The following is a 24,732-nucleotide window of genomic DNA, read 5'->3' as shown; positions in this document are numbered from 1 at the left end:
CCAAGCCACGAGGTTGAAGGAATTGTCCGTAGAACTCCGAGACAGCATTGTGTCGGGGCACAGATTTGGGAAATTGTACCAAAAAACGTCTTAAATGGTTCAAGTTTAGAACCACCAAGACTCTTCCTAGAGCTGGCAGCCAGCCAAACTGAGCAATTGGGGGAGAAGGGCCTTGGTCAGGTGGGGGGGGGCCTTGATCAGGTGCTGTGGGTATGTTATTCAGCGGCAGGGACTGGAAGACTTGTCAGGATCGAGGGAAAGATGAATGGAGAAAAGTAAAGAGATCCTTGATGAAAACGTTCTCCAGAGCGCTCAGGACCTCAGACTGGGGGCGAAGGTTCACCTTCCAACAGGACAACGCAGGAGTGGCTTCGGGACAAATCTCAATGTCCTTGAGTGGCCCAGCCAGAGCCCGGACTTGTAACCAATCGAACACCTCTGGAGAGACCTGAAAATAGCTGTGCAGCAACTCTCCCCATCCAACCTGACAGGGCTTGAGAGGATCTGTAGAGAAGAATGGAAGAAACTCCCCAAATACAGGTGTGCCAAGCTTGTAGCGTCATACCCAATAAGACTCTAACTGTAATTGCTGCCAAAGGTGCTTCAAGAAAGTACTGAGTGAAGGGTCTGAATACTTATGTAAATGCAATGTTTTTTTCATTTGTAATACATTTGCAAAAATTTCAAAAAATAATTGTTTGGTTGTTATGGGGTATTGTGTGTAGATTTGAAGAAAGCAATTTAATAAATTTTAGAACAAGGCTGTAATGTAATAAAGTGAAGGGGTCTGAATACTTTCCGAATGCTCCTCAATCTACTTGCCTTTGAGGGGGAAATGTTTTGTCTTGTCTATATTTTTGGGGATATGTTTGGAAAGGGGGTAGATTTTTCCCAGGTGGTATCTTTTAGGTCAGTTTGAAATTGTCAAGTGCTAATATTGAAATATTGCCGCTTGTTCAGCTGAGGGGTATACTACAAAACGGGATTTTATTTATTTAACCTTTATTTAACCAGGTAGGCAAATTGAGAACACGTTCTCATTTACAATTGCGACCTGGCCAAGATAAAGCAAAGCAGTTCGACACATACAACAACACATAGTTACACATGGAGTAAAACAAACATATAGTCAATAATACAGTGAAAAAAAATAAATAAGTCTATATACAATGTGAGCAAGTGAGGTGAGATAAGGGAGGTGAAGGCAAACAAATATATTATAAATAAAAATATAAAAGGCCATGGAGGCGAAGTGAGTACAACACAGCAAGTAAAATAAAAACAAAAAAACAATGGAATGGTTGGTTTGCAGTGGAAGAAAGTGCAAAGTAGAGACAGAAATAATGGGGTGCAAAGGAGCAAAATAAAATAATAAATAAATACAGTAGGTAAAGAGGTAGTTGTTTTGGCTAAATTGTAGATGGGTTATGTACAGGTGCAGTAATCTATGAGCTGCTCTGACAGCTGGTGCTTAAAGCTAGTGAGGGAGATAGGTGTTTCCAGGTTCAGAGATTTTTGTAGTTCGTTTCAGTCATTGGCAGCAGAGAACTGGAAGGAGAGGCGTCCAAAGGAAGAATTGGTTTTGGGGTGACTAGAGAGAATATACCGCTGGAGCGCGTGCTACAGGTAGGTGCTGCTATGGTGACCAGCGAGCTGAGATAAGGGGGGACTTTACCTAGCAGGGTCTTGTAGATGACCTGGAACCAGTGGGTTTGCGGGACGAGTATGAAGCGAGGGCCAGCCAACGAGAGTGTACAGGTCGCAGTGGTGGGTAGTATATGGGGCTTTGGTGACAAAACGGATGGCACTGTGATAGACTGCATCCAATTTATTGAGTAGGGTTTTGGAGGCTTTTTTGTAAATGACATCACCGAAGTCGAGGATTGGTAGGATGGTCAGTTTTACAAGGGTATGTTTGGCAGCATGAGTAAAGGATGCTTTGTTGCGGAATAGGAAGCAATTCTAGATTTGACTTTGGATTGGAGATGTTTGATGTGAGTCTGGAAGGAGAGTTTACAGTCTAACCAGACACCTAGGTATTTGTAGGTGTCCACATATTCTAAGTCAGAGCCGTCCAAAGTAGTGATGTTGGACAGGCGGGCAGGAGCAGGCAGCGATCGGTTGAAGAGCATGCATTTGGTTTTACTTGTATTTAAGAGCAGTTGGAGGCCACGGAAGGAGAGTTGTATGGCATTGAAGCTCGCCTGGAGGGTTGTTAACACAGTGTCAAAAGAAGGGCCAGAAGTATACAGAATAGTTGATCATTGAGTTAGCGAGGAAACTTTCCTAAATGGTCTGTAATAACACTTTATTTTTTATTTTTAGCAAAGATGACTTGAAAGAGGCATGGTCTAATTCACTCAACAACCAAAAACACATCTAAGTTTAGCTTTCTGGTTGTTAATCAAAGTTCGCTGGCTAATTTATAAATCCAGCTTTATACCATACACATCTGGAATGTAAAATGAGGCTAGATCAACTGTCCAATGGGATAAGGCTACGTGTACAGTGTTATGAGTATCTGTGTTACAGGTTATAATTTGTCCATTTGGAACGAGTTATGCCACATTCAAAACAACTGGGAACTCTGGAAAAAAAATACGAGGTCTAATCATGACTTCGGTAATCTTCAAGTCGGAAAGTCTGAGCTCTTTCTAGAGGCCCGAGTTGGATGACCGTTCAAAATAGATTTTTCCCCAGTCGGAGCTTGTCTCTCCCCCCCCCCCCCAAGGAAAAGATGTCATACTCAATGGTCATACTGTCATCTGTAGCTACATTAAGCTCTTAGAATTACCGTATGACATCATTTTGTAAAGCAAAACATCTGACATCACCACAGTCCTGTGTGGCTCAGTTGATAGAGCATGGTGCGCTGAATATTGACTATAAATGGGATTTCTGTGGAATGGAGAAGGAGACCATTTTGCATTTGTTTTTTGCCTGTATTTATAATTTTTTGGATTGACATACAGAATTTTGTTACAAGAAAAAAAATAGGACCGGTTGTACTATTTAATGGTTTTGAAATAATGATTTATTTCAGAAATTCTGACATAGATAAAGATGTAGTATATTTAATTAAACTGCTAATAATACTAGGTAAATTTAATTTTCACAAATGGTCTAATTCAAAACCTAACTTTTTTTCACTTTATAAATGATTTAACAATATGGCACTACTTTAACTAAAATTAAAAACAAAAAGGCAATTAAAACTTGTATTATTAATGAATATGATTTGTTTGTTTAGGATTCCTGGCAATGTAAACAGTTTGTATGTATGCGACTATTCCTCTTTTGTTTGTTGATATTTGTTAATAAAAAAATTAAATTAAAAGTAGAGCATGGTGCTTGCAATTTGGTTGTGGGTTCGATTCCCACGGATGACCAGTATGACTATGTATGCACTCACTATTGTTAGTCACTCTGGATAAACGCTAGGGCGTCTGCTAAATGACTAGCATGTAAATGTTGAAATCATCATTAGTTGTTGGGAGCAATGACGTGTATAAATCCTGGATTGCTGATGCTATGTATTGGCCAATGAGAGGCTTTGAAGCCACTGGTCGGTGATATTGACACTCCCGAGAAAAAGCAGTCTGTCCTCCGTAAAAATATTTATAAACCCAGGGTTGTTACAATATAATGAAATTCTACAGATTGAGTGTTTAATAGTCACAGGGCTGCAGGTGTGATTGCAGGGTACAGTGAAAATCTTAGGCTCTGAGTTCCATTTAAAAAAAAATATATATATATATAGAAGGCACTATATACAGTATTTCAAATGTTTAAGAAACAAAATAGCATGTATTGAAGTATTTTTTGTAACTGTGCTTAATAAAATTATATTTTAAAGGAAATATTTATTTTTGTAGCTCACATATCATTTAAAAGTATGCATCACGTGTCTGTCATAGAATAAACGTGGCAAAAACAAAATGTAGACAAATGCATTTATTGCTTCCAAAATATTATTTAAAGTGGTGGTGGGAGTGCCAAGATGGAGGCGCGTTGGCTTCAAAGCATCGCCCCTTTAGTCAAATAGTGTGTATATAAATCATTGGTTGGGAGAGGCAAGAAACTATCATTAGTCTATTTTCCCGGTTGTTTACAACAATATAGCCTACAAAATATTTGTATAAACACTAGCTACATGCATACTGGCATCATCATATTTTACCGAGGAACTTTGATGGTGAATGATTTAGTGATGTTCACAAACCATAGCCACACCCCTCGCCTATAGTCATTTTTCATGGAAAACACCTGTCTGCGTAGGAGCAAAGGAATATTTTTTTAGAAGCAATTTGGAAGAAAATACCTGCATGATCATAGGCAATAAGGTGAACGGAAAAAGTTATAGGCCTATGTGATTTAGATTTATTGGCATTTTGATTTATACGACATTTGTGGACAGCTTGAACAGCGCACGCCTTCAGCATCACCGGCCGGGCGAAATTGCTAGCTAGCTGAACACACGTCTAGCTAGCTTGTTAAATAATGATGGACTGACAAAGGTTTTTTTTCTTCCCTTTTCTTTTTTTAAATCAAAACTAACTTGGAAGAGCCTTGAGGGCCGGTATACATATATTGCGGTACAAACGTAGCATATCCCACAATAGCTACTGGTGCGGACAGTGTCGACGTTTGACCTGATACTTTTTGCGACCAACTACTATAATCCAGTTAGTTACAGTAGCTAGCTAACGTCGTTAGCCGAGCAGCAAGTGAGTTTGTTTACACCGTACACGACACCTTCATTCTGGTAAGCAGGTGCCTCGCTTTAACTAACTAGTGAGCTAGCTACATAAAAACAGTTTGTTTAAAATGTTTATAAATTATGGCAAGCATAACCCTAGGTGCATATTACTAGCTAACTACAGTAATAGCTAGCTGCTTTTAAAATGTAGCCAATGAATGGATGCTTTTATTAGCTGGCGATGTGGTCACCAGCAACGGKCTGGACATCTAGCCTATGGCTAGTTAGTAACTAGTAAATAAATGCACTTGTCAATAGCAAATGTTGTAATCTATTTGATGAAATTACAATACAGTGTAACGTTGAGGCTTTAGCTTATTATGGTCAGTAACAAATTGTAATGTATTGATATTACAACCCATATTGTTGAATGCATGCACCAACAAACCGGCTGACAGGCTTGATTATCGGTTCAGTATTTAAATATTCATCTCCTAGACAAGTCCGTCTCTTACACTGGGTAAACCTACCAACCACACCCATTCCTATATATGCGCATAAGTTACATGATGCCAACTTGTTTACAAATAGCTGTTGATTTGACACTTGTTGTATGTGAAGCTCAGGACAAACATGTTGTGCGCTATTCCTATGATTTAATTGTGGTGGTTAGCGAAATGTCTCGCAAGTGGGGATCGAAGCTACTCAGTTATGTGGAATTAGATTCACCTTTCTTTTGTTGTTGTCTTACCTTTGCCTTCATACCCATTCGACTGAAGAGGCAGGTTTCTAATGGATAAAGATCTTTGCACCTGTCTAGGTGTATGGAAAATAATGACTTTACATTTGTCCTGAAAATGAGAACAGTGTATGCTGCACTACCTGGARTTTTTATTTGGGAGCACCTGTGCCCCTAGAGAGAGAGAAACAAATCACCAATGTAATAATTGTTGTAATGACTTCTTCGCTGTCCCTGCAGCCTCTGTAGAATGCAAATATGTGGTGGAACATAATGAAAGGAAAAGGAAGAGTTTGTTCACGAGATGAGCTTCAGAAGTAGCTAGGATTCATATAGCCTTAATGTAGGCTAGAAATAATGTGTAGACTGCAAATTGACTGCAGGAATCCCAAACAGATCGTATTTGACAAAAAAAAAATCATTTCCAACCTTGATTCTTATATTTTTTTATTTAACTAGGCAAGTCAGTTAAGAACAAATTCTTATTTACAATGACTGCCTACCCCTGCCAAACCCTAACCCAGACGACGCTGGGCAAATGTGCGCCGCCCTATGGGACTCCCAATCACAGCCGGATGTGATTCGAACCAGGGACTGTAGTGACGCCTCTTMGCACTGAGATGCAGTGCCTTAGACCGCTGCGTCACTCAGGAGCCCATTGGGATACAATCAACTTATGGCTTCCCGAAAAATAATGAAGCATGGAAAAARCTATTTTCCATCCGAGTGTCAGGTAAAAGTAATCCCTATTGAACCCCTATCTTAGTATGTAGATTTGTTTTTCATCTCTAAAATTGTGCCAGCATTGCCAGCTTTTTTTCTTTCTTTTTTAGGAGATACCGGGGACGTGCTTAAGATCAATAACTATATATGCAACACAAAGCAACTTGGTTACACTTGACGTTCAGTCTCTATTATCCTGCATGACGCAGGCCTACGAGTGCTCTCTCGCTATGTCAACACTAGACCCGCAGGGTATCTTACCTTTTATTCTAATTCTTTATTCTGTCTCTCACTGAAAAGCCCTCACATCAAATGCCTTCCAAAATGCGAGCAGTTTCCACCAACAGACTCCGGGGACAGCGGTGAGAGCTGCATTCACGCCTAACTATGCTAATTTATTTATGGGATGCAGAGGAGACCGTTTATGTCGTCCACAAAAAATAAAAACATATTTCCAGAATGGCGCGTTTTGGCAAAGTTGCATAGATGACATCCTACTGGTATAGAACGGTACTGACGCTCTTCTCTCAGATTTAATTTCTTATGAACTTATCTGAGCCCAATCTCAAATTCACAGTAGATATACGTTTTTTGTGTGTGGGGGGGGGGGGGGGGGGAGAGTAGACTTCTTGGATCTTGCAATCCACAAAAATAAAGAAAACAAGTMGGAGTCTACCATCTTCTCGCAAGTTGCAGAGTAGGAATACACTTTTACAGTCAGTAACCACCTTAAGCAGAACATACCGGTGGGTCGATTCCTAAGAGACTTTGAGGCAACTGTAATACAGACAGAGGTTAAGCGCAAAGGTAATGATTTGCGCACCAGTTTCCTGCAACCCGATACAGTAAGTGTTATGCCTTGATCACACAGACAGCGTCATTCCGCAAAATATTACGCAGCATCATCTGTTTTATGTGTGCAAAAACAGTTCAACATTCACCTTCTGCTACCATATCTGTCAAGCCGTCTACACATACAGTTTGATGCATACGTTAGATAAATCCAACGTTACGCACCACAGAACGCACTCCAACTGCCTCTGAAACGTAACGTTGCAAACGCAGCGTTACATTGCAAAATGAATGTATTTCTGGTGTACCAAAATGCAATGATGCTGTCGGTGTGATCAAACAGGCCTATCCCCGTGCTAGGGGGAGACTGAACGTTATAAGCCTACTCAATGGCACTAATGGAAACCAGGACAAAACGACAATGTGCCAGTCGCGTCAAATCCATTGTTTTGAAACACTGGAACATTCTCAAGTCATCAACATCTAGGAGAATTCACGATACCTCACGATACGATACGATATTCACGACCCTCGCATTTGTTTTCGTAACGCCTCGATCACACGACTTGGCCACTGTGTACAGTGCCTTCGGAAAGTATTAATGACACAATGACAAAGTGAAAACAGGTTGACATTTTTGCAAATTTATATAAAAATAAAACGACCTTATTTACATAAGTACTCAGACCCTTTGCTACGAGACTTGAAATTGAGCTCAGTGCATCTTTTTTCCATTGATCATCCTTGAGATGTTTCTAAAACTTGATATGAGTCCACCTGTGGTAAATTCAATTAATTGGACATGATTTGGAAAGGCATACACCTGTCTATTTAAAGGTCCCACAGTTGACAGTGCATGTCAGAGTAAAATCCAAGCCATGAGGTCGAAGGAATTGTCCGTAGAGCTCAGAGACAGGATTGTGTCAAGGCACAAATCTGGGGAAGGGCACCAAAAAAAATTCTGCAACATTGAAGGTCCCCAAGAACACAGTGGCCGCCATCATTACATGGAAGAAGTTTGGAACCACTAAGGCTCTTAGAGCTGGCCGCCCAGCCAAATTGAGCAATCGGGGGAGAAAGGCCTTGGTCAGGGAGGTGGAACAAGAACCCGATGGTCACTGACAAAGCTCCAGAGTGCTTCTGCAGCACTCCACCAATCAGGCCTTTATGGTAGAGTGGCCAGGCAGAAGCCACTCCTCAGTAAAAAAAGGTACATGACAGCCCACTTGGAGTTTGCCAAAAGGCACCTAAAAGACTCAGACCATGAGAAACAAGATTCTCTGGTCTGATSAAACCAAGATTGAACTCTGGCCTGAATGCAAAGCGTCGTGTCTGACGGAAACCTGGCACCATCCCTATGGTGAAGCATGGTGGTGGCAGCATCATGCTGTAGGGATGTTTTTCAGCGGGAGGGACTGGGAGACTAATCAGGATCGAGGGAAAGATGAAGGGAGCAAAGTACAGAGATCCTTGATGAAAACCTTCTACAGAGCACTCAGGACCTCAGACTGGGGCGAAGGTTCAACTTCCAACAGGACAACGACCCTAAGCGCACAGCTAAGACAATGCAGGAGTGGCTTCGCGACAAGTCTCTGAATACAGGTGTGCCAAGCTTGTAGCGTCATACCCAAGAAGACTCGAGGCTGTAATCGCTGCCAAAGGTGCTTCAACAAAGTACTGACTAAATCGTCTGAATACTTACGTAAATGTGATATTTAAAWWTTTTTATTTATAATTTTCCAAAAATTCTAAACCTGTTTTTGCTTTGTCATTATGGGGTATTGTGTGGACATTGGGGGGGGGACTATTTAATCAATTTTGGAATAAGGCAGTAACGTAACAAAATCAAGGGGTCTGAATACTTTCCAAATGCGCTATATATTTTGACAACACAACCCATACTAACTTTTTGTTTTTCCCCACGCGAGAACAGGTAAAGAAAGCCAAAGCTTCATTAATTGTAGCACCACAAATGGCATATACATGCTCAAATGCATCTGCTGGGCTGCTTATATTTGTCAAACTAAATGAGCATTGAGACTCCACAAAACATAAGGCTGATATTAGTAATAAAAACATGGACAATGCTATTGCACCGCCACTGCAAATCACTTTGACCTCATCATTACCTGGTGATTTTAGTCGGGTGTCAAACGAACATTATTATTTTTTTGCTCAGAAAGTTTGGGGGCGAGCATATAGATTCACCCGAAGGCAAAGTTTGGCCAACACACCACCTATTGGGCAACCCTGCTGTATGTTGATATCATGGATTGTCAGTCCTTGCATTCCATAGCTCTATGAATTTGAGTGTTTTACATTTCTCCAGCCCCGTCCTTCAACCTTTTACCGAAACAGTGGCGGGGAGGTGCTTTATTGTTTCAAATGCCGTTGTTTTTCATTGTGGTCCTTATTCATTGTGCAGTCCAAATAATGTTCACATTAGTAGCACATGTGCACCTTGTAATTTAAAGAAAAAACGTTAAAAAAAATAATGTCACCAAAGAGCCCATAACTGTCCTATATTGCTACTGGGGCTACTAGATGTCAGACAGGGCACATGTTTTGAGGTGACGGGTTTGTTTCGGAGAATGTCTGTGTGTCGAGGAAGATTTGGTTTCAGAATACTTTACAGAACATTTAATTTGTGGAGTCATAAGGCCTGATAGTCTTCAAGGTAGTGTTTTCACTTGTCTGTGTGAAATGTGAATTTGAGCATGAGCCTACCGTGCTTGCTTATATTTACAGATTTTCTAAATTAAAATCACTGAGCTGATTGCCAGCAGCATACCACTCTGCATCCCACTGCTGGCTGGCCTCTGCAGCTAAGCAGGGTCGGTCCTGGTCAGTCCCAGCGGCATCTGGTCTCCCATCCAGGAAGTGTTGGAGGGTCAGTAGGAGGCACTCTTTCCTCTGGTCATTGCCTTGTGCTGTCTTTCAGATGGGACATTAAAAGCAGGTGTCCTGACTGATCATTAAAGAATCCATGGCCATCATACCATCATGGCAACCTAATCATCGCCAGCTTCCAATTGGCTCATTCATCTCTCCCCTGTAACTATTCCCCAGGTCATTGCTGTAAATGAGAATGTGTTCTCAGTCACCTTACCTGGTAAAAGGGTAATGAATTAATAATTTACAAGTCAACATGAAAACAAATCGAGGATGGGCTAAAACTTCTAAACTTGTTGGCCATTGTTTTGGGTGTGTTGGCCGCGTGGCTATTGTTTTGGGTGTGTTGGCAGTGTTGTGGGAAACAATTGACCAGGGCGAGTCCTATTCCCAATATGGAAACTTAAATGAGACCCTATTCCTTATATACTGCACTACCTTTGACCAGAGCCCTATTCCCTATATAGTGCACTACTTTTGTCCAGAGCCCTATAGACTATGAGTGCACTATGTAGGGAATAGGGTGCCATTTGGGATTCAAAGATGGATAGTGTTTCTAACAGGATGTTAAGCCACTACACCATTTTCTAAAAACACAACAGCTAGCTAGCTACTTCCGGCAGTCATTGAAATAACAACAGAGGGGCATCTGGAATTTCCATCACACTTAACAATGCCCACAGAACTACCTGCACAACCTCAGGGAATTATAAGAATGTCAGTCAGTACTAGACGTGTTTTACAGTGAAGCTTGGAGGCCACAGCTGCCATTTTTTAAAATTCAAATCACATTTTATTTGTCACATACATGGCTAGCAGATGTTAATGCGAGTGTAGCAAAATGCTTGTGCTTCTAGTTCCGACCGTGCAGTAATATCTAACAAGTAATCTAACGGTGAAGCTTGAGGCCACAGCTGCCATAAACATTTTAGGTCATTTAGCCTAGCAGACGCTGTTATCCAGAGTGACTTATAGTTAAGATGAATGCACTAAAGATAGCTAGGTGTGACAACCACATCACAGTCATAGTAAGTCAAATGTTCCTCGAAGTAGCCATCAGCAAAATAGGTGCTAGTAAGAGAAGGTGTTAGTTCAAGGAAGGCAAAGTTTTTTAAATAAAAATAAAAAATCTGGATAGATGGCTTCATTGGCCTACAATTTATTAAACACACAATGCGCAAAAACATTGTCCGTGTCCGAATAGGTACCAGTACTTGCCTTCTGATTTGCATTCAATTCACTAATTGTGTACGTGAAAATAAGAACGTTTTATACTATGTGAAATATAAAAAGAAATCTAGTAATGCTCTTTTAAAATTCCAGGATGTCATTTATTTTGGCTTTTCATGTAGTACGAATTTGCTGCACGCTACTGAGGAAGAGAAATATTTTCAGACCCACTCGTGTTTGACAAGAGCTAATAAATCAGATAAGGGGAGGGGCAAAATGAACGAATGAATCAACGCAATTGGATAACACATTTAGTATACGTGAGCCTAGTATGTTTTATTTATAACTGCATACATTTACTAAACAGTACGTTCAAAATAGTATGTAGTACGATTAGTACACAATAAGTAGTTTAAGTAAGAGGAGGAAGGGAAGAGTGATTCGGGCACGGCCATTTTTATTTATTTATTTAACCAGGCAAGTCAGTTAAGAACAAATTCTGATTTACAATGACGGCCTACACCGGCCAAACCCTAACCCGGACGACGCTGGGCCAATTGTGCACCGCCCTATGGGACTCCCAATCACGGCCGGTTGTGATACAGCCGGGAATCGAACCAGGGTCTGTAGTGACACCTCTAGCACTGAGATGCAGTGCTTTAGACCGCTGCGCCACTCGGGAAATTTCACAAAGGCTGGGGAGTGGAGACATAACCCAATTTACATCACACAGACGTCGTTGGCATATAGGTTACATAGGCTAATGACAGGCTTGTCAGTTGGTTGAGCTTGTTTGCCATCTGGGTTTGGCTGTGTTCAGACGGAGATACACTCACTGCCCTCAGGGCAATATGGGCAAAAATATCATATCACTATTTTTTTTTAAATTGTTGGTGGTTTGAAGGTATTTTATGTTTCTGAATAATGAATGTTTAGAATGACATTTGAGTAATGCATGACTCTTAAATAGCAGAAAATTAATACATTTTAATTTTAAATGGGCTTTCTCCATTTTAATGGGTTTTATACTCAACCAAACTAGGACAAAACTGACAGTGAAGTAGAACATTTTAACATTGAATTAAAAAATATCGCTATAGACTATTGTAAAAATCCATACAGTTATACACGATATATCATCCAGCCCTACAGAGATCCATGCACTGCCCTCAGGGTTTGTGATCAAAGGAATCCCCATTTCTCACCTCTCTGGTGTGAGGATTCAACTAGGTGCAGATCTAGGATCAGCTTCCCCAGTAAACCATTAGTGTGCGGTGGGGGCGGGGCTAAACTGACCAAGGGATCAGTGTGTAGGGACAACTTTAATGGCTGATGTATTAAACTAATACAGTGAGCTCTGATTTTCCAGCAGATAGCAAGGAAAGAATACCACTTCCACTTCCTCCTCCTAAACTGGTCCTTGGGACCTCCCTCGGTGTTTCCACATACTTGCTAGATGCCCTGATTCTGATTCTACCCTGATTCCACCCTGATTCCCTGATTCAGCTATTGCTATTCTATGGTGGGAGCTACCTCAGATCCTGTCCTGCTTGCCATTCCCTCACTGCTGTATAGACCAATGTCTTTTATTGACATGGTAAACAGATGACATCACTGTCTAGGCTGTTCTCTTCATTTGATTAGCTTTAAAAAAAGGCAGACCGATGTGGCATGCATTGCCAATTGCGGCACTCCTTTGCACATTTCGAGGGCCAGCGTTAACTCAGGGAAATGCTGGAATTCCATCGATGATGTTAGAGCTAGTGATTTGACACCCTAGTTCCACTCGGTCCAGTTCAAGACATAGGTCTACCTCTCTAGTTTTACAGTTGGTCCAATGGCCTTTTATCATTGTTTTGCAATAATGTTCAGGGTCATTTCATTTAGGCCAAATGATTTGCAAAAGAAAACGATCTGTTTCTTAAAAATGTACAGATAGCCCAATACTTTACAGTTTCGGGAACGTTTTCTGCCGTTTCGTACCGAACATGTAACTTTTTTTGTCCGACTTGTCCAAATTCACATATAAATGTGAGATATAGATCTGTCACTCATCGAAAGCAAGTCTAAGAAGTGGTAGATCTGATCTATTCACGTTATTTCTATGCTTCCCGTTCTTAAGTTTCGGTTTTGTACGCCAGCTTCAGAACAGCTGAAAATACAATATTTTTGGTTGTGGAAAAATATATTTCACAGCAGTTTAGCTGGTACAATGATTCTCTACACTATACGTGCCTTCGGAAAGTATTCAGACCCCTTGACTTTTTCCATATTGTTACGTTACAGCCTTATTCTAAGTTTGATTAAATTGTTTTTTTCCCATCAAATCTACACACCCCATAATGACAAAGCAAAAACAGGTTTGTAGAATTTTTGTTTTTACTCGGTACTTTGAAGCAACTTTGGCAGCGATTACAGCTTCGAGTCTTCTTGGGTATGACGCACAGCTATTTTCAGATCTCTCCAGAGATCGGGTTCAAGTCCGGGCTCTGGCTGGGCCACTCAAGGACATTTAGAGACTTGTCTTGGCTGTGTGCTTAGTCGTTGTCCTGTTGGAAGGTGAACCTTTGCCCCAGTCTGAGGTCCTGAGCGCTCTGAAGCAGGTTTTCATCAAGGATCTCTATACTTTGCTCCGTTCATCTTTGCCTCGATCCTGACTAGTCTCCCAGTCCATGCCACCACCATACTTCACCATAGGGATGGTGCCAGGTTTCCTCCAGACGTGACGCTTGGCATTCAGGCCAAAGAGTTCAATCTTGGTTTCATCAGACCAGAGAATCTTGTTTCCCATGGTCTGAGAGTCTTTAGGTGCCTAAACTCCAAGCGGGCTGTCATGTGCCTTTTACTGAAGAGTGGCTTTTGTCTGGCCACTACCATAAAGGCCTGATTGGTGGAGTGCTGCAGAGATGGTTGTCCTTCTGGAATGTTCTCCCATCTCCACAGAGGAACTCTAGAGCTCTGTCAGTGACCATTGGGTTTTTGGTCACCTTCCTGACCAAGGCCCTTCTCCCCCGATTGCTCATTTTGGCCGGACGGCCAGCTCTAGGAAGAGTCTTGGTGGTTCTAAACTTCTTCCATTTTTAAGAATGATGGAGGTTACTGTGTGTGGACCTTCAATGCTCCATAAATGTTTTGGTGCCCTTCCCCAGATCTGTGCCTTGACACAATCCTGTTTCGGAGCTCTACGGACAATTCCTTCGATCTCATGGCTTGGTTTTTGCTCTGACATGTGGGACCTTATATAGACAGGTGTGTGTCTTTTCCAAATCATGTCCAATCAATTGAATTTACCACAGGTGGACTCCAAGTTGTAGAAACATCTCAATGGAAACAGGATGCACCGGAGCTCAATTTCGACTCTCATAGCAACGGGTCTGAATACTTATGTAAATAAGGTATGTTTTTTAAAATATTTTTTATATATACATTAGCAAATATTTCTAAAAACCTGTTTTCGCTTTGTCATTATGGGGTATTGTGTGTAGATTAGAGGATGTTTTATTTATTTAATCCATTTTAGAATAAGGCTGTAAGGTAACAAATGTGGAAAATGTCAAGGGGTCTGAATACTTTCCAAAAGGCACTGTACTTGCTTGTTTTGTCACAAACTGAAATTAGGCTAAATATTAGAATGAGCGACCAGAGGAAATTACTGAACGATTTCTGCATAGTGCATCTTAAAAAGACAGTTAAGGCCTCGGTTGAGGTGACTAAGCCCTTACCCATGTTAGGTTTTTGATCAACCGATATCAGTATGCTTAAGGTCTTTAGTAGATATTGTATTGACTAGGATTATTAAAATGACTTATGTTGATCCATTGGCCCCACCACCTGAAACATAGCCTAGGGCTAGATAATGTGATGTCTGACATTTCCACTGCCAGGTTATCAATCACCCCATTGTCATACTTATCTTGTACTTTAGATTCTAATATAGGCCTTTTGTCCTAACTGTGAGCGACCAGCGATGCCTCCGAACTCAGACCCATCACCCACATGGGTGATGTCATGGCATCTGTTATGCCAGTCCCCTCTTGTCTGTGAGGACCTAGGCTGGGCCACCCTGTCATGGTCTGCTGCCGTCAACAGTGACCTGATACTACTATACCATACTAGGCTGTACTATATTAGCCTAGCCTAAAATCGCTTGTACTGTATTATTAGAAGGATGCCGCTAACCCTCAAGCATCAAAACACGCCGAGAGTCTCATTGCCGATAGGTACTTTACGTTTCCTTCTCTTGCAAGAACAAAAGCGGTACCTGCTGCGTGCCGACCCGGTAGCGATGAATCTACCGTTTTCTACTTGTAAGAATCACAATGATCGTCAGTGGTCAACAACTTGACTGAGCCAATCAGAGAGCACAAACTCCCCACATGTGGGAGTCAACAGGGGTGACAAGCAACAGAGGGCATTTTCTCCGTACATCCACGGTTAAATGTCATGAGACAGTCCCACTTCATATGCAATGTAGGCTATGGGATCATAGCTAGTAACGCACACAACACTAAATACGACTGCCTCCCCACTGATAAGTATTGGTGCTCCCGAGTGGCACAGCGGTCTAAAGGCACTGCATCTCAGTGCTAGAGGCGTCACTACAGACCCTGGTTCGATTCCAGGCTGTATCACAACCGGCCATGATGGGGAGTCCCATAGGGCAGCGCACAATTGTCCCAGCGTCGTCCYGGTTTGGCCGGGGTAGGCCGTTATTGTAAATAAGAATTTGTTCTTAACTGACTTGCCTAGTTAAATAAAGGTAAAATAAATAAAAGACTACCTTCAAGCTTGCTAACCACTATAGCTATTATTGTAAGTCGCTCTGGATAAGAGCGTCTGCTAAATGACTTAAATGTAAATGTATTGACGTTATAAAAGAACTCCAGTCTGAACCTAAGACTAAAACAAGTAGAAATAACAAACCTATAATTTGAAATAATTTACCTACTTTTCTTCGATCACAGTATTTTAAATAATTATTAGCAGAGCTATTTAGCAGATTAGTTTTATTTTGTGGTTTTAACATTCAAGAATATGGGCAAAATTTAATTATTGACAATGAAAAAAGGTGGGGACTGTTCCCTTGTCATATAATTGGAACATTTTAATATCAATATAGAATTACAAATATTTTTCCAGATTGCATTTTGGCAAAAATATATTGCGACGCGAATATTGGATCGCAACAGACAACCTGGTTAAATTTGGGTCCCAAGGCAAAACCAGTTGAGAATCACTGGCCTAAGGGCCTGTATATGTTCAAAAAAGGACAGTAAACACTGAAATAGCGAAGGATTTTTCTTGTTAAAACACCCACCCCCCTCCTCCTCCTCCATAAAACTAGACTTCTGACTGATGTGAAATTCAATGAGGAATGGCCAGCTGCTGAGACAAAAGGGGGTGTTGTGCTCTCTCCCGCCCACTCACTGGCTTTAGAAAAGAGTGATTGTGTCCTGATGTAGCACTTAAACAGTGTTTGCTTAAAACAAACCCAACAACTGCATATAAACAATACCAACCCTTTAAGCCTATCAATGGCTAGGAGAACTGGTTTGGCCTCGGACACATTGACCGGTTTTTTGTTGTTGTTGTAAATAATGACTAACTTCTTTTTTTACATATTTTATGACAGATCCTCAAATGAAATAGGGCTTTATCGTCCCTTTTAAAACATTTTGTTACAAGTAGGCCTAGACTTCACAAGACAATGCCTTTCCTTTTCCTACCTTGAACTGAGCAACCGCCAACTTCTGATTTAGCATGGTCATGTGAAAAGGTGTTAAACACTGACTAAATACTACATCATTGTTAGAGTAGCGTCTTAAAATGATAGATGGACATGAATGAAACACTGGGTGAATTGAATTTATATTTCAAAGTTCAGGTAATCTAAATGACCTATGCCAACATTGGCCTACTGTATTGTCTGGGGATTTTCTTTTTTTTGTACGATGGAAAGTTTTAAATCATGAGATTATATCACTACACTGTTACTATAAACAGTGACTTTTTAAAGTATGAGATTATATCACTACACTGTTACTATAAACAGTGACTTTTTAAAGTATGAGATTAATATCACTAACACTGTTACTTGTAAACAGTGACTTTTTAAAGTATGAGATTATATCACTGTACTGCTACTATAAACAGTGACTTTTTAAAGTATGAGCTTATATCACTACACTGCTACTATAAACAGTGACATGTATTTATTTATTTCATTTTCTTCTTCACAGGGACTGTTGGATCACCCTTAATGCTGAGACATTACCACCCTCTCCTGATCGCCTGACTTTCAAACCAACCCTTTGCTTCGGGTTCCGTCTCCCCTCTCCCCCTTCTCTCCCTCTCGTCTTTCCCTCCCTGTGAGTGAGTCTGTGTGTGAGCGGTCATGACAACCAACAAGCCCAAGGGGCAGAACTCTCTGGCCCTCCACAAGGTGATCATGGTGGGGAGTGGAGGAGTGGGCAAGTCAGCCCTCACCCTACAGTTCATGTATGACGAGGTGAGCCACTGACGTGTGTGTGTGTGTGTGTGTGTGTGTGTGTGTGTGTGTGTGTGTAAGCCCTGTCATCGTCGATGACCTGTTACAACACTCTTCATGTTGTTTTCTTCCTCCCCTTGGAAGTAAATCACTGTTCTGACACGACATTACCAGTGACATCAATGCAGTGGAAAGCTTGCATACGCCAAGCCAATCAGATCAGTGATTACTTCAAGGAAAGAAGAATGCTTTTTAAGAATATTCAAAACAGGGCCAACATGTCCTGAAAATGGACACTCCTGGTCACTGATATCAATTGTGGAAACTCCCCACTAAGGCCCCATTTTCCACTCTCAAAAGGACTTTTCTCTTCCTCAATTCTGTCAAAATTACATTCTGCCAAAATTACTTTGTGGTTTAAATCTTCAAAACATTTTATTTATAATGTAACCTGGCCTTATAAAGAAACTCTTCCCTCAATATGTTCATCTCTTTCTCCTACTTCTCTCCATCAGTTTGTGGAGGACTACGAGCCCACCAAGGCGGACAGCTACAGGAAGAAGGTGGTATTGGACGGAGAGGAGGTGCAGATCGACATCTTGGACACAGCGGGCCAGGAGGACTACGCCGCCATCCGAGACAACTACTTCCGCAGCGGTGAGGGCTTCCTCTGCGTCTTCTCCATCACCGAGGCCGAGTCGTTCGCCGCCACCGCTGACTTCAGGTAAATAAGAGCGGGCTTTGAAGTGAAAAGGAGAGACCAGGTTCTGGGGTCGGTCCAATTCAGGAATTAATTCCATCCACTGTCCAGAGATCTATAGGATGATATGACCTCCCTCTCTCCTCTCCAGAGAACAAATCCTGCGAGTGAAGGAGGATGAGAATGTTCCCTTTCTCCTGGTGGGTAATAAGTCAGACCTGGAGGAGCGGAGGCAYGTGAGCGGCGAGGAGGCCAAGGCCCGGGCCGAGCAGTGGGGCGTCAGCTACGTGGAGACCTCCGCCAAGACCCGTGCAAATGTTGACAAGGTGATGGGGCTTTTATTTATTTTACATACAGGGGTGGTTGTGAAATTGTTAGATTACTTGTTAGATATTACTGCACGGTTGGAACTAGAAGCACAAGCATTTCGCTACACTTGCATTAACATCTGCATGTGACCAATAAAATTTGATTTGATTTCGCAGACACTAAGCCTAGTCCAGGACTAAAAAGCCCTTTCGTTCCAGGACTTGGCCTAATGTGTGTTTATTCACATGGTGGTGCAGTCTTTCTTGAAAACAGGAAGGAATGCAATTTGTAATAGTTGTTTTACACTGGCTCAATTTGATTGAATTTGCATTATCCAGTTATTGAATATATATTTTTAAAGCGTGTTTTAGGTACTATAAAACCAGAAGCTTCCAGGTAGACTTGTAGATGTTTCAAGAGGAAGTGTGTAAAACGCACTGGGTTTGTCTTTGTCTTTTGTAAAAACAACAAAACAATGGATCGCAAAAATAAAGTGTGTAGAGTGAAGTTGTCTGTAAACAAAGACAATGTTGTTATGGTGATGATCTATTGAATTCTAGGGCTTACTGGCCAATACAAGGCTATACAGAAGACGTGTGTTTGTGCGTGGTGAGTGCAAATTCTGCATAAAACATTGTTGGCGTTAAGCTAAAAGGACAGGGCTACCTCACACAGGTTGAAAAGATTTGACATCGATCCTCAAATCATCAAAGTTCTACAGCTGCACCATTTGAGAGCATATTGACTGGCTGCATCACCACCTGGTATGGCAATAGCACCACCCTCGATCACATAGCACTGCAGGGGGTGGTGTGGACAGCSCAGCTCATCACTGGGGCTGAGCTCCCTGCCATCCAGGACCCCTATATCAGGRGGTGTAAAAAGGTCTGGAACATTTTGACTCCAACCACCCAAACTATAGACTTCTCTCTGTATCCACACAGCAAGTGGTACTGGAGCATCACGTCTGACAGCAACAGGCTTCTGAACAGCTTCTTATCCCCAAGCCATAAGGTTGTTAAATAGCTAACAAAATGGCTACACGGACTATCTGCATTGACCTTTATTTAATTTACTGATTATGCACTCCCAGACCTCTACACATTCATACTGACTCCACACACACACACACACACGCTGCTACTCTGTTTATCATATATCATGATGCCTAGTCACCTTACCCCTATACATATCTATCTCCAGTAACCCTGCACATTGTTAATATGGTACTAGAACTGACCCTGTATATAGTATGGTATTAACTGACCCTGTATATAGTATGGTATTAACTGACCCTGTATATAGTATGGTATTAACTGACCCTGTTTCATAGGGTATGGATTAAAAACTTGGACACGTAAATATGTATGGGGTATTTAAACTGACCCTGATGGTACATATATATGGTTTATTCAACTACCCTGGTATTATATAGTTATGGTATTTAATGATCTCGATTATAGTTCGTTGTGTATTTACGAACTACCTTGTTATATAGTATGGTATTAACTGACCCTGTATATAGTATGGTTTAACTGAACTGTATAAACTGACCCTGTTATATAGTATGGTATTAACTGACCCTGTTATATAGTTATGGTATTAACTGACCCTGTATATAGTTTATGGGTATTAACTTGACCCTGTATATAGTATGGTATTAACTGACCCTGTATATAGTATGGGTATTAACTGGAACCCTGTATATAGTTATGGTATTAACTGACCCTGTATATAGTATGGTATTACTGACCCTGTATATAGTATGGTATTAACTGACCCTGTATATAGTATGGTATTAACTGACCTGTATATAGTATGGTATTAACTGGACCCTGTATATAGAGGGTATTAACTGACGCCTGTATATAGTATGGTATATTAACTGCCCCTGTATATAGTATGGGTATTAACTGACCCTGTTAAAGTATGGGTATTACTGACCCTGTATATAGTATTGGTAATTAACCTGACCCTGTATATAGTATGGTATTAACTGACCCTGTATATAGTATGGTATTAACTGACCCTGTTATATAGGTATGGTATTAACTGACCCTGGGTATATAAGGTTATGGTATTAAACTGACCCTGTTTATATAGTATGGTTATTAACTGACCCTGTATATAGTATGGTATTTAACTGACCCTGTTATATAGTATGGTATTAACTGACCCCCGTGTATATAGAGTATGGGTATTAACTGACCTGTAATATAGTATGGTATAACTGACCCTGTATATAGTATGGATTTAACTGACCCTGTATATAGTATGGTATTAACTGACCCTGTATATAGTATGGTATTAAACGACCCCTGTATATAGTATGGTATTAAACGGACCCTGTATATAGTATGGGTATTAACTGACCTGGTATAATAGTATGGTATTTAACTGACCCTGTGTATATGGTTGGTATTAACTGAAACCCTGTATATATAGTGTGGGTATTAACTGACCCTGTATATAGTGGGTGGTATTAACGTGACCCTGTATATAGTATGTGTATTAACTGACCCTGTATATAGTATGGTATTAAACTGACCCTGTATATAGTGTGGTATTAACTGACCCCTGTATATATAGTATGGTATTAACTGACCCTGTATATAGGTATGGTATAACTGACCCTGTATATAGTATGGAGTATAATGAACCCTGTATATAGTATGGTATTAACTTGACCCTGTATATAGTATGGTATAACTGAACTTGTATATAGTATGGTATTAACTGACCCTGTATATAGGTATGGTATTACTGACCTGTTATATTTATGGTATTAACTGACTGGTATATAGTAATGGATTAACTGACCCTGTATATAGTTGTTTAATAGACCCTGTATATAGTATGGTATTTAACTGAACCCTTGTATATATAAGTTATGGTATTAACTTGACCCCTGTATATAGTATGGGGTATAATATAAACTGACCCCAATATAGTAGTATTAATGAACTTAACCCCTGTATATAGTATTGGTATTAAACCCCTTGGACCCTGTATATAGTATGTATTAACTACCCTGTATATAGTCATGGTTACTAACTTGACCCTTGTATATAGTATGGTATTAACTGACCCTGTATATAGTATGGTTAATTAACTGACCTCTGTATAAGTATGGTTATTAACTGGACCCCCAAATATGGTATTAACTGAACCCTGGTTATATAGTTATGGTTATTAACTAAACCTGTATATAGTATGTATAAACGACCCCCTATATGGTATTAAAACGGACCCTGTATATAGTATCATCTTAAACTGACCCGGTATATAGTTGTAATTACTCTCGTGGTTCTTGTTTTTTACTTTAAAGTACTCCTGATATTGATTACTGCATTGTTGGACAATGGCTAGCAAAGAGGCATTTCACTGTACCTGTGCACATGACAAAAAAAGTAACTTCTTGTGTTTGTCAGTAAGCCTGCAATTTTCATAGAACAACTTACTGGGCCCCTCCACCCTAATGTACATGGCGGATAGTCTACGTTGGCCGTTATCACCTGTATTGGTGGGATTAATTGTTTGGATCAATCAGCCATAGTGTGGGGTGTGGTTGGGAACAACTCATGATTGTTTTTAGCAAATTGCATCCAAACCGTGAGACAAACCTATATAGGTCAATTATTTAATTTAAAGGGATAGTTCACCGAACATTACAAAAATGAACAAGAAATCAGCTTTGGGTTTGGTTTTCGTAACCGTTAGATTTTGGGAAAACAGTACAAGAGGGGGAGGGGGGGGGGGGGGGGGGGGGGGGGGTAGGGCATTTGTCTGGTCCCAAACCTTGTCCTTAGACTGCTTACAGGGTAGGAAACCATTGTGTTATTTTAGGCCATAACAATTGTTTGTGATATGTGGTGGGTGAGGTCATACAAATTAGTATAGAAGGGAGGCAAACTGCCAAATAAATGTTAAATGCCATCCATAAACTTCTGCACAGAAACACAGGATTTTACAGTACKATAACTGGGCCTGTTTTTGTATCTTTTCATGAAGCTATGCTCTGTATTTGGCGACCCCGCCCCCCCTCCTCCCTAGCAAAAAAAATAAAAAATCAATGACCAAGAAAATTCTCTTCCTTGCAGGTGTTTTTTGACCTGATGCGTGAGATCAGAGCCAGAAAAATGGAGGATGGCAAAGAGAAGAACGGAAAGAAGAAGAGGAAGAGCCTGGCCAAGAGAATCAGAGAGCGGTGCTGTATTTTATAATGAGGCGTTCCGTCCATCGGCTTCCTTCCCGAGCGCTCTCCACCTTGCCCATTCCTCTGGGTCGTGTTCATTTGGTACCAAATGGAAGAAAACGGACTGAAACAGGGAGGGACTACCTGGACTTGTCTAATAACAATTGCTCATTTTAGCTTTCTGTTGCAAGAAGTTAAAATATCTGTTGCGTTCTGTAATGAACATTACCCAGGTTTCCCTCTCAGAAGCCATGGCCAAGGGAGAGAAAATCCTGTTTTTTTTTWATTTATTTTAATTTTTTAAAAGGTGAGTTCACTAAAGGGGAGTTTGTTGTCCAATTATAGTAAACACAAATGGTAAGACTACAACTGAAACCAAAAAAMGAATTTGAGGCCTCAAAAGACATTTACTTTAAATTGTAATATTTTATCCCAAGAACAGTAATGACCCCTCTTAATTATCGCTCTGAGAGATAGTCAATTTAGGAAAACTTAAATGAGTGGCTGGCTCTGACATCTGTGGTATGCCACTGGTGTAGTAGCCAAACAAACAGTTGCTATCGGAACGCTCACGCAATGTTTGCAGTGTAGTATCAGCGCGATAGTAAATCACTCTAGTTCCTTTTTGTAGCTCAGTTGGTAGAGCGTGGCGCTTATTACGCCAGTGTAGCAGGTTCGATTCCCGGGAACCACCCATACGCACGCACGCATGATCAAGTCACTGGATAAAAGCGTCTGCTAACAAGGGCACATTTTATTATARCTCTCATGGCTAATTTCAAATGCCGCTACATTCAACGTCACTCCAGGAAGCTCGACTTCACACAGACTTGAAACTAAGGGTGTTTAATTGAAAGATATCGAATGGGATCCCACAGTCAAACTTAAACTCTCTTGCACTGGAATGTCTCTCTGCCATCTGGTTAGTCTGCTGTGAAATGTGAAACTTTGCATCGTGCTATACAGGCCAATGGAGTTCTCTAATGAACCATGGGTACTTGTTCAGAAGAAATACCTCGGCAACTCCGTAGTCAATCACACAGTGCCAGTGGCTGAGGGGCTTATACTAAACAGGCCAGTGGCTGAGGGGCTTATACTAAACAGGCCAGTGGCTGAGGGGCTTATACTAAACAGGCCGCAGTGACTTGAGGACTTTATAACTATAACAGGCAAGTGCTGAGGGCTTATACTAAACAGGCCATGGCTGAGGGGCTTATACTAAACAGGCCAGTGGCTGAGGGACTTATACTAAACAGGCCAGTGGCTGAGGGCTTATACTAAACAGGCCAGTGGCTGAGGGCTTATACTAAACAGGCCAGTGGCTGAGGGGCTTATAACTAACAACAGGCCAGTGGCTGAGGGCTTATACTAAACAGGCCAGTGGCTGAGGGACTTATACTAAACAGGCCAGTGGCTGAGGGCTTATACTAAACAGGCCAGTGGCTGAGGGACTATATATACTAAACAGGCAGTGGCTGAGGGACTTATACTAAACAGGCCAGTGGCTGAGGGCTTATACTAAACAGGCCAGTGGCTGAGGGGACTTTATACTAAACCAGGCCAGTGGCTGAGGGACTTATACTAAACAGGCCAGTGGCTGAGGGACTATAATACTAAACAGGCCAGTGGCTGAGGCGGCTATACTAAACAGGCCAGTGGCTGAGGGACTTATACTAAACAGGCCAGTGGGCGGCGGACTTATTACTAAACAGGCCAGTGGCTGAGGGCTTATACTAAAACAGGCCAGTCGCCTGGAGGGGCTTATACTAAACAGGCCAGTGGCTGAAGGGGCTTATACTAAACAGGCCAGTGGCTGAGGGCTTATACTAAACAGGCCAGTGGCTGAGGGACTTTATACTAAACAGGCCAGTGGCTTGAGGGAACTTATACTAAACAGGCCAGTGGCTGAGGGCTTATATAACTAAGATTACACGACAGGCGTGTTTTCCTGGACACGTGAAGCCTAGTCACTAAAAGCTTTTTTCAAGTTTTACTGAGCATGCTTTATTGTCCAGCACTAGGCTTA

The 24,732-nt window shown here is 41.2% G+C and overlaps 1 protein-coding gene across 3 annotated transcripts; it reads left to right on the top strand.

Annotated features, from left to right (window-relative positions):
* The first annotated feature begins 4,087 nt into the window (after positions 1 to 4,087).
* LOC112070872 (ras-related protein Ral-A) lies at positions 4,088 to 23,977 on the top strand. Of its 3 annotated transcripts, none has more exons than XM_024138325.2 (6): positions 4,088 to 4,343; positions 17,255 to 17,523; positions 18,018 to 18,226; positions 18,354 to 18,528; positions 22,612 to 23,840; positions 23,933 to 23,977. In XM_024138325.2, exons 2-5 carry the CDS (start codon positions 17,410 to 17,412, stop codon positions 22,732 to 22,734), a joined length of 621 nt encoding a protein of 206 aa, XP_023994093.1. In that variant the 5' UTR covers positions 4,088 to 4,343; positions 17,255 to 17,409; the 3' UTR covers positions 22,735 to 23,840; positions 23,933 to 23,977. The 3 variants fall into 3 exon arrangements, with proteins under 3 accessions (XP_023994093.1, XP_023994094.1, XP_023994092.1); XM_024138326.2 differs by having other exon boundaries at positions 4,088 to 4,727; XM_024138324.2 differs by having other exon boundaries at positions 4,088 to 4,765.
* The last annotated feature ends 755 nt before the right edge of the window (positions 23,978 to 24,732 follow it).

The sequence above is a fragment of the Salvelinus sp. IW2-2015 genome, unplaced genomic scaffold (assembly GCF_002910315.2).
Source record: "Salvelinus sp. IW2-2015 unplaced genomic scaffold, ASM291031v2 Un_scaffold1446, whole genome shotgun sequence".
NCBI classification, from domain to species: domain Eukaryota; kingdom Metazoa; phylum Chordata; class Actinopteri; order Salmoniformes; family Salmonidae; genus Salvelinus; species Salvelinus sp. IW2-2015.
This window is presented reverse-complemented; position numbering and strand designations above follow the sequence as displayed.